A 9,891-nucleotide genomic window follows, 5' to 3' on the forward strand; every position below is an offset into this window, starting at 1 on the left:
CCTCATCACAACCCTGACCTTCTCCCTGGCTGAGAGGGACCTCCTGCTCGGCAGACCTGCAGCTAGAACGGTTCTGTTTACAGATGGTTAATGTGTGACCCGAGGACTTCGGACCGGGTCCGTCAACTCACCCTCACAGAACAAGTCCAAAGACAGACGTGACATTTAAACTCTGTCCTCGGCCTTTATCCACCGGCCTGCCTCAACATTTTCCCCTCACTCCGGTTATTACCGTACATGTTAACGAGGCGCTGCAGAGCAGAACAATAAACTGTGACACCAAGAAGGTAAAATTGGCAAATTATTTCCGACACGTCTGTTTAATACGGCTCCATAACGCAGGTAAATGAAACACTATTCCTTGTTCAGGGACAGCGAGCTGAAACTCTTGAGTGCATCATTATCTGAACGTAAAGATTTGAGGCTCAACATCTTCTGACTTCATCCCCCAGCTTTCTGCAGACATAACAATGCATTTCTCTTCTTAATTTGTCTAAACTCAGCTTTTTATGCATGAGATGCTTTATGCGTTTGTTCTTTAAAGATTTAAATGAGACTTATGAAACATGCAGCAGAGCTGGAAGCCTGCAGATGTTTAAATACATGGATGTGTGGAAGAACAGCTACAGTTTCTGGATGAATCGACAGTGAATAAACCTCCCTTCATGAGGGGACATATAGAAACTCTGTTATCCAGAAAGACAAGCAGGTGGACCGGCTTTGAGTTTTAATTCAACCTAATAATTTATTTTAAGGAGGCTTTAACATAAATAATTAGAAACAGAAGTACTGTTACAAACAAAACAAAATGTAAAGTTATATTTAATCAAAATAAAACAATGAAAGCAGAACAAACTATTTGGTTATGAAAACATAAATTAAGACAGAAATCTACACAAATAAAAATAAATAAAAGCTGCCGGATTATCACAAAGTCACATAAATGTCTGACTGGATCATCTCTAACAGGCCTGAGTGAGAAGACGCCTGAAAGCTAAAAAAAAAAAAAGTGTTTTGAAAAATGACTGAATAAAAACTGAACTAAAAAGAAAAAAGACATGACGGGTTTGGCTTCTTTAAAGTTACAGAACACCAGGAGGTTCTACTCAAACTGATTGTTTGGAAGATTGTCCAAAAGTAAACACTATTATTGTCCGAATAATATATTGAGTGTTTATTTAAATTTGAGCTGTTTATTAAAGTTTAGAGGTTTTAACAAAATAATGACATGCGACACAAACAGAAAAATGTTCTCTTCTAACCTGACTTGAAATACACAACAGGTGATTTTTCAGGGACGTTATGAGCAACATTTATTTTTATTTCTCCTCTGTCAAACAGATAAAATTACCTGGTTATTAAAACTGTGAAACACTAATTTTAATTTTCTACATTAGGATTTAAAAAAATGAACGTCTGTTGATAACATGCTCAACAATCCATAGCATTGAGTCACACAATACTTTGTTCCAACTTCTGAAACATTCAAATTAAAACAAACAAACAAACAAAAAAATGTTTTCAATGAGGCATCTAATGTCAATATTTCTGTCAGATTTATTGTTTTTGGTTAGAAATAGCATGTGTCCCCTGTTAAGTGTCTGTTGGCATTAGCGCCTGTGTTGTACTGAGTGTTGGCCTTAGATCCTGTGTTGTGTTGAGTGTCTGTTAGCATTAGCTTTAGCAGTGTATTGAATATATATTAGCATTAGCTTCTGTGTTGTATTGAACATCTGATAGCATTAGCTTCAGCGTTGTATTGAATGTATATTAGCATTAGCTTCTGTGTTGTACTGAGCATCTGTTAGCATTAGCTCCTGTGTTGTACTGAGCATCTGTTAGCATTAGCTCCTGTGTTGTACTGAGCATCTGTTAGCATTAGCTCCTGTGTTGTACTGAGCATCTGTTAGCATTAGCTCTTGTATTGCACTGAATAGCCCCTGTAACTGTAAGTGTGATTTTTCTACAAGTCTGAAGTTAGTTTGTAAAAACATCAGACCTGATTATGTTGCACGCTGATTGTGTTGTTTGCCTGTGAGGTCCCGCCTCTGTAATGGAGGCATACACAGCACAGGGAATTGTGGGAGTCTGATTAAATGTAGGTGTTAGGTGTATGTGATGTAAAGTGTGTAAATGAAAACAGGAAGTGATTGTGTCTCTGCTCCTCTCTGGATGGATGGACGATGGAGGTGAAAAAAGGAAAACGGAGGGAAACTCCACCTGCTCTTACCGTTCTCCGGGTGTTCCATCTCTCCGATGCTGCCGTCAGGTGTGGTTCTCTCGTAGTGGTCCTCCGGCAGAGCCAGCGGTCCGATCCGCGGCCCCGACGACGACTTGGAGCTGGGGGTCTCTGACTCCTCCAGGCCACTGTCGTAGTAGCTGTGTTGGGAGGCATCCTGCAGATCCTGGGCCTGGTTGGAGGTGGAGAAGGTGACCCGTCGGTGGGGCAGCTGGAAACAGACAGAGAGGATTGATTTATTTTACAAAAAAATTAAGTTCAACTCATAACCTTTATTTATTTATTTAGACAGGTAAATCCCATTGAGCCTCGAGGACTCACTTACAAGAGACCTGATTTCAACAAAGAATGATGACAACAATGGACAACAGCGACAACAATAGACAGTTATAAAAAGTCATTCAATTTTTTTTATTATTATTTTTACAAATAAGATGGGTAAAAAAAGAAAAGTAACAAAAAACAGCTAGATTCTAAGGCGAATGTAGAAAACTAAAAACAGGAACATGCATTGGTCCCTGCCAGGAGTCCAACAGATTCTGAAAGCCACTTAAAGAGGTCAAGGTCAAGGTCAAAGGCTTCAAATCTTTTTGTAAGATATTCCAAGGAAACAGGAGCGGAGTAGGAGAAGGCCCTTGAAAGCATCAAAGCATCAGATGACAAAACATTTTATCATTTATGAGACACAGTTTGAGGAACTTCAGAGTTTGATCCAGAGTTTTAGACAGATTGTGCAGATCGGACCAGGCTCATCCCTCTACATGAGGACAGTTACTGGACAGATGATGTGTCTATACGAGGACAGGTAATAGAAGGATGATGTCACTGTACAAGGACAGTTGTTGGACAAATGATGTCACCATATGAAAACAGCTATTGGTCAGATGAAGTCACTAAATTAGGACAGGTATTGGACAGATGATGTCACTGTATGAAGACAGTTCTTGGACGGATAATTGACTGTTTTGTCTCTTTACAATGTTGTCTTTTAGACCCGGTCCAATAAAGACGTTGACCTCAGCAGCACCCGGTGACATCGATCACTTTAAGAGAATTGACGAGCTCTAAAGCGCTGTCGGTTTATGGTTCTGCTCCATCGGGTCGGTTCCGGCTGTTCGATACCAGCAGGTCAGCTGACATTTAAACGGGTTTATTAGCTGCAGGTTCTATTCTCAAGTTTTAGATCTTTTTTTTTCCCAAAGGTGCAAACAGCAATGAACAAACTATTTTCATTACAGATTTAAACCAAAATGTAATAAATTATTCAATTAAATATGTATTGTTAAACAAATCATGACTAATTTTAATCTAAGGCAAAGCTCATTTTAAGATCAGAAATCCCAGCTGGGTGACCTTTGACCCCACAGGCGACTCTCAAGCAGAAAATATCAAATTCAAAGTAACTAAACTTTAAAACACAGCTGATCAAAAGACATGAGATGAAGATGAATAAAGCTTCATGTGCTGCAGAGAAGATGTGTTCAGTAAAATAAGATATTTATGAATTTATAACCAACAAACATGAGAAGAAGCTCCTGATGGGTCAGAACAACGATCCATTCCTCTGCCTCCCAACACTGAAGATCACAGTTATTAAATATATTAAATATAGCTGTGTACTAAAGTTCAAAAAGGTCATTTAGTTATTATTTTCACAACGGAGGATTATAAGTTATGTTCTGCAGTTTGGAGTTTAAAGTTGAAATGCTCAGAATAAATTTAAAAAAATATTTTCAGACCAAGTTTGATAAATAAATCTGATGTCATGTTTTTTTGTTTAAAATGTTATTTTAATTCAAAGTTTTAACTTTAATTAAACAAAAAAAAAAAAAACTTTAATTTTGAATTATTTTAGTTTCTTCTGAACAAAGCTCAAATCTGTAAACTGGGAAACAAACAAAAATAATCTCTTGTTCCTAGATTTTTATTTTCCTAGTTGTGCACAAAGTGTGTGTTTTGTGTGTGTTTGTTACATGAGATATTACATGAGATAGGCTGTCACATTGTAAAGTTTGCAGATGATACAGCGGTGGTGGGATGCATCACAAACAATGATGAGTCCAGCTACAGGCAAGAGGTGGAACACCTGGAGAGCTGGTGCAGAGAGAATAACCTTCACATCAATGTGAAGAAGACAAAGGAGATGATTGTGGACTTCAGAAGGAACAAAAACACCTACACCCCCCTGAACATAAGAGGATCTGCGGTGGAAGTGGTCTCCAGCTACAAGTACTTGGGTGTACACATGAATGACAACCTCAGCTGGAGCAACAACACCACCAGCCTGATCAAGAAAGCTCATCAGAGACTCTACTTCCTCAGACGGCTGAGGCGAGCTGGTCTGGGAAGCTCAGTCCTCACCTCCTTCTACAGGTGTGCAGTGGAGAGCATCCTGTGCTCGAGCATCAATGTGTGGCATGGAGGCTGCACAGCTGCAGAAAGAAAAGCTTTGCAGAGAGTGGTGAAGGCTGCACAGAAATCTGTTGGAATCAGTCTCCCCACCATCACAGACATCTACACCTCCAGATGCAGGAAGAGGGCCACCTGCATCATGAAGGACCCCACCCACCCAGCACACACACTTTTTGCCCCACTCCCCTCAGGAAGAAGGTTAAGGAGCATTAAGTGTAGAACCACTAGACTGAGGAACAGCTTCTACCCTGAGGCTGTTAGACTCATGAATCTCTAACTAGAATAATCACTGTGAAAAACCATATCATGTTGCTGCTGATCTGTTTCATGTTGCTGCTGATCTGTTTCAATGTTGATGTGTTCATGTGTGCACATCTGCTCACAGACTCATGTTCATGTTTGTGCTGATGTTCAATGTTTTATGTTATGAGTGCTTAGTGTATATTTAGTTGATGTTTTTCTTAGTTCATATCTTAGATGTTATTACTGTTTTTCTTATACATTTTATTGTTGGATGTAACTGGGACCCTGTGTACATAATTTCGCTCCACCACATGTACCACATGAGGTGCGAATGACAATAAAGAAACTCTGACTCTGACTCTGACTCTGATATTCAAGGGTGAACACACACACACACACACACACACACACACACACACACACTGTGTGTTTTCTGTGGGTGGAAAGTAACTGTTCGACTTGGTTGGGTAATTAAAGCACAATTAGCCTCCATGTAGCGCTGCAGGGATGCTCCACACACACGTGCACACACACACACTAGTTGTCAAAGACAAAGAGGGCTGCCAGGTAAAGTGTCCTGACTCAAAGGCAAACAGTGCACGGTCAAACGTTACACATGCACACACACCAGCAAACGGAATCAGCCCAGTTGATAAAGATCACACCACTGGGTGGGCAGATGCTCCATCACCATGGCAACCAGGCGATACCGGGGCCAAGAACCAGAGAACCCAGTAAAGCCAGCAGCTCTTCCCTCTGGGCTCCTTTTCGTTCATAAACTTTATGTTTCACCAGCTACATTAGTTATTCAAATTTCAGCCTGTAAAACTCAAGATTCTGGTTCTGAAACTGCTGATGGTTCATTTTTATCTGCTGCGTTCTGACCGCTTTCACAGGATCTGCTGGAAGTAGAAGGGATTTAAAAATACCCGGTGAGTCGTCTGCAGCTAAAACTGTGTCAAAGTGATGGAAAATGTGCAAAAGTTTAAAACCTCAGCAGAGCTGCCCTTTGACCCGTTTGGTCACAAAGGGCTGTCAAAGCATCAAAAAGCCCAGAACCGGAGGCTTCAAGCGACAGGTCCAAACTCTCAGAAATGACCGGACTCGCTGCAGATCGGCTCACTTCCTGTCTTCTCTCCCAGAAGAACCGCTAAACCCAGACGTGCTCGCAGAGGTCACTGTGGTTTTTTTTACCCTGGCAGAAAACCAAACGTTACATAACCGAGGTGTTTCAGTCACTTCTCTCCTTTTTAACATTGTGTTGGTGTGACCCGGAGCAGGTACCGAGTTCTGCAGCACAAACACAAACATCTCAGTTACTTCATGCTGTTTTTACCAGAACCACAAAACAAATGGGCCTTCCTTCAACTCCTTACCTCGACCACAAGAGGATTATTTTTAGCTGCTGCTTCTTCGGCTAACACTTTTCATAGCATCTTGGACCAATCGGGACATGTTTACAAACGGACCAATCACAGCCTCTGACCTCACTCCAGAGCCTCACCTGAGTCAAGAAACTCTGAAACTAACAAAAGATCCAATAAACATTGTTCTAACGACCATGATCCAACCAGAACCAGGAAACAGTTAAAGAACTGAAGTGGTCCCCTGAAAGTCTACCACATCGATGAGTCCCAAGGTCTGGTCTGAGACCCCACTGTGGGTCAAAAACACCAAATAAGGTCTGAGGTCATCCTTATATCATATTTGTATTGTATGGATAAAATAGATATAAACAGTTAAAAATGGATAAAAGCAGAATAATTGATGTAGTTTGATCATTTCTTCTTTCATAGTTTTATTATTAATATTATTATTATTATTATTTAATGCTAATACATTAGTCCTAATGCTAATACTACTTTGCGGTTCGACTTTCACAAACTCGCTCTGTCACGGTTTTTCAATGTAAGATTGTACACTACACGATTGTCAACTTTAATATTACTCACGTGATTGGGATGGTACGGTATAAAAAGTTTAAAAAAAAAAAAAATAGTTTGTAGTTTTCTTTCAATAAGCCTATACTGTAATGCAAGTCAAAAGAACTACACTACCCAGAAGCCAACAGTGCTTCCGGCCGCTGCTTTCTGCTGAAATGGAGGGAAAGTTTAGCGACGAGAAGTCAGAAGTAACGATCGATCTGTTAAGCTCACAGAACTGGCAGGAAAGTCACAAATAATCCTGAAGCTCAATTATCCACGTGCACATGGACCTGGACGGAGCGATGAGCTTCGTAGCTGCAGGGTACGTCTGCAGAACCAGAACCGAGCTGCTGGTCTGTAGAGCTGGTGAGTGGCCATATACAATTTTGCAGTGCTGTACAGTACATATACGCATGTTGTTAAAATTATGTAGGTTTAACAGTTTAGAACATTGCAGGAGTGTGGGAAGGGTTTCTAAAGCCTTAAAACATATAAATACTAAAATAAATATAGCGTTCCTACTTTGTTGTTTTTCACCTATTGCGGTGGTGTGTGGAACGTAACCCCCGCGATCATCGAGGGACTTCTGTGCAGGGTTTCTAACCTGTTCCATTTAAATTCAAGACCTACGTAAACCATAAAAACTAACGAGTCAGTCGCAGCAGCACATTTAATCACCTTTCATTCAAATTTAAGGCAAATCTATTTTTTTATTGTTAATTAATCACATTTTCTTCTAATTGTAGCTTTTCTGTTTTGTTTTTTCCAAACTTCTCTTTGATGATTTCAGCTGCATTTTCTGAAATTTTCTGCTAATTGGAGCCTTTTGTCAACTATTTCCTTTTTCTTATTCTGCCTTTTGTACTTCTTTCTCATCATTTTAACTGTTTATGCTCTGTGCCACTTCTTTATGCTAATTTAATATTTTTTGGTTGTTGCTTTTTTTCACCATTATTTTTTTAAACTAATTTCATCTTCTTTTTTAGCTCCTCTCAATTATTATTTTTTTTTTCAGCCTCTCTCTTTCAACTGCTCATTTCTGCTCTGTTCAGCTTTTTCTACACATTTCTGCAGTTTTTCTTTTGTTTTCTGCTTTTATTTTTTAGCTTTTCAATTCAACTTGCATCAACAGTTCAGCGATGGAACCTCTTCAGCCGGTTTTCAGCTTCTTCAGCAGCTTTCAGCAGAAATCATTCAACAATAAGCGTTCGCACTGAATTTTTTGCAGGAACTGCAATTTCTCTATTTTTTATAGTTTTCTCAGTTTGAGGATTCCCGGCACAAATAAATCTGATATTTGTCCAAACGTTGGAGTGGAACTGATAGCCGGCCTCGCCGTTAATCAGGTGCGTTTCAGGGAGCAGAGCGCGGCTCTTTGAGTTATTAATAACTGCTTCCTCCTCCTAACTGCCTCTGTTGTTTCTGCTGAGTGAGCACGAGGAAATAAATCATTTCTATATTTACGCAGCGACTTGTCTACCTGTCTGTCACCTGCAGCAGCTAAACGCAACAAACAACCTCCGGCGCGTTGTTTGGTGCCCTTTCTGCACCTCGGCTTGTGTGTTTGTGTGTTGGATTTCTGGAAATAGAAATGCTGCCTCAGCAGGTTGCCCGATGAGAAAGTGGAGCAGATCAGAGGGGAGGAAAACGCACCAACCACCCTTCACTCCGCCCTTATCTTTAACCAGATGTCCTCGTCCTCACAGATGGCCGCCACGTGGACCCAACATGGCCGCCAGCGTCAGCGTTTTCCTGCTGCCCCAGTTTCTGTTTAACATCAGGTCTGAACACCAGCTGGAGAACACTGCAGTTCCCGATAAAGAAACTTTAAAGATTTTTTTTTTAACGACCTTTGATGGGAGGCACTGCCTGAAACACCAGAACAAAAAGAAAGAAAGTTCTGTTGGGAACGATGGATCCAACGGGTGAGGAGCAGAACCTGAAGGAGAAGAGGTTGAAGTTTGAGGAGAACAACTAACAGGTCAGCTCATATGAGAGAGGAGTTAACTGAAGGTTGATTTAAATCTGTCCGTCACCGCAGAGCCACTGAAGGACTTTATTATTTCTTTTGTTCTGTTTCAGTTCACATCTTCTATGAAAAGGACAACCCAAACCTGTTCCTCCTCTGATGTTTGGAAGCAGGACATGGAACAGCGTGAACAAGAGTGGATAAAAACAACAAGCCACTGGTGTTCAGCAGAAACCAGTCCCGTTTGGATCGCCAGCTCAGACCTCACAGCAGAACCATCAGTCAGAGTTGAAACATTTTACAAACTTCTTGTTTCCTCTTCATCAATATTTGTGTTTTTGTCGCCCAGCCTGTCTCCCCCCCTGTAGCTATCTTCAGAGGTCAGAGGTCACACGCACAAACTCCCATTAACTTCCATTGTATCTGAGCCCAGAAGGTTCTGGTCCCTGACTTCTACGACAGCTTCCTCTGATTTTCAGGGTAAATACATCAGAGGGGGAAAAAAACAAAAAGAACAAACAGGAAGAGGTTTGAACCTGGAGTTTCAAAATAAAAGCTCTCTTCTGTTTTTTCCTGTTGGGGTTCAGGGAACTTGGTGGATGCTGGGAGTTCTGGTTCCCTTCAGCAGTCCAGCAGAATCTCTCATTTCCATTCCTGTTTACTTGTTCATTAGCTTCCTGTTTATATTCCCTCAGCCCCTCCTCAGATGTAAATAATGAACCTGATGAGGTCATTTTTACTGCGATGAAGGTCAATAATTAATTATTCAAAGTAAATTGCTTCGTACTGGCATTCCTCCGCTACAACAAACCGTTAATGAAGCCAGAAACTTCCTCTAATAAAACCTCCTCTGGTGAATAAAGGCAGGTAGAATCATGTTTATGTAAAACAAGCGCTCATGATGAAGAGTTTTTCCTTGAATCTGTAATTTATGACCTTCATCATCATCGAGGCCACGAGCGCATCATCCAACCCATCGATGCAGAAGTAAAGGAGATAAGAGGAGGAGAACCGGACCTGAACGTGGGCTTTGGGCTGATAAGGAGTACTAGTGGCCTCCTCCTCTTCCTCCAGCTGCTGCGGCTCCTGCAGGAGACGACAGA

At 40.9% G+C, this 9,891-nt stretch overlaps 1 protein-coding gene across 1 annotated transcript in view; it reads right to left on the minus strand.

Annotated features, from left to right (window-relative positions):
- The window catches only part of LOC119408385 (protocadherin-1), a 204,747-nt gene that overhangs the window by 103,166 nt on the left and 91,690 nt on the right, over nucleotides 1–9,891 (minus strand). The window contains exon 4 of the mRNA XM_037675191.1: nucleotides 2,231–2,450. Coding sequence (XP_037531119.1) covers nucleotides 2,231–2,450 — 220 coding nt within the window. The remainder of the gene's footprint in view (nucleotides 1–2,230; nucleotides 2,451–9,891) is intronic.

Source organism: Nematolebias whitei, chromosome 4 (genome assembly GCF_014905685.2).
Source record: "Nematolebias whitei isolate Nwh7 chromosome 4, NemWhi1, whole genome shotgun sequence".
Taxonomy (NCBI): Eukaryota; Metazoa; Chordata; class Actinopteri; order Cyprinodontiformes; family Rivulidae; genus Nematolebias; species Nematolebias whitei.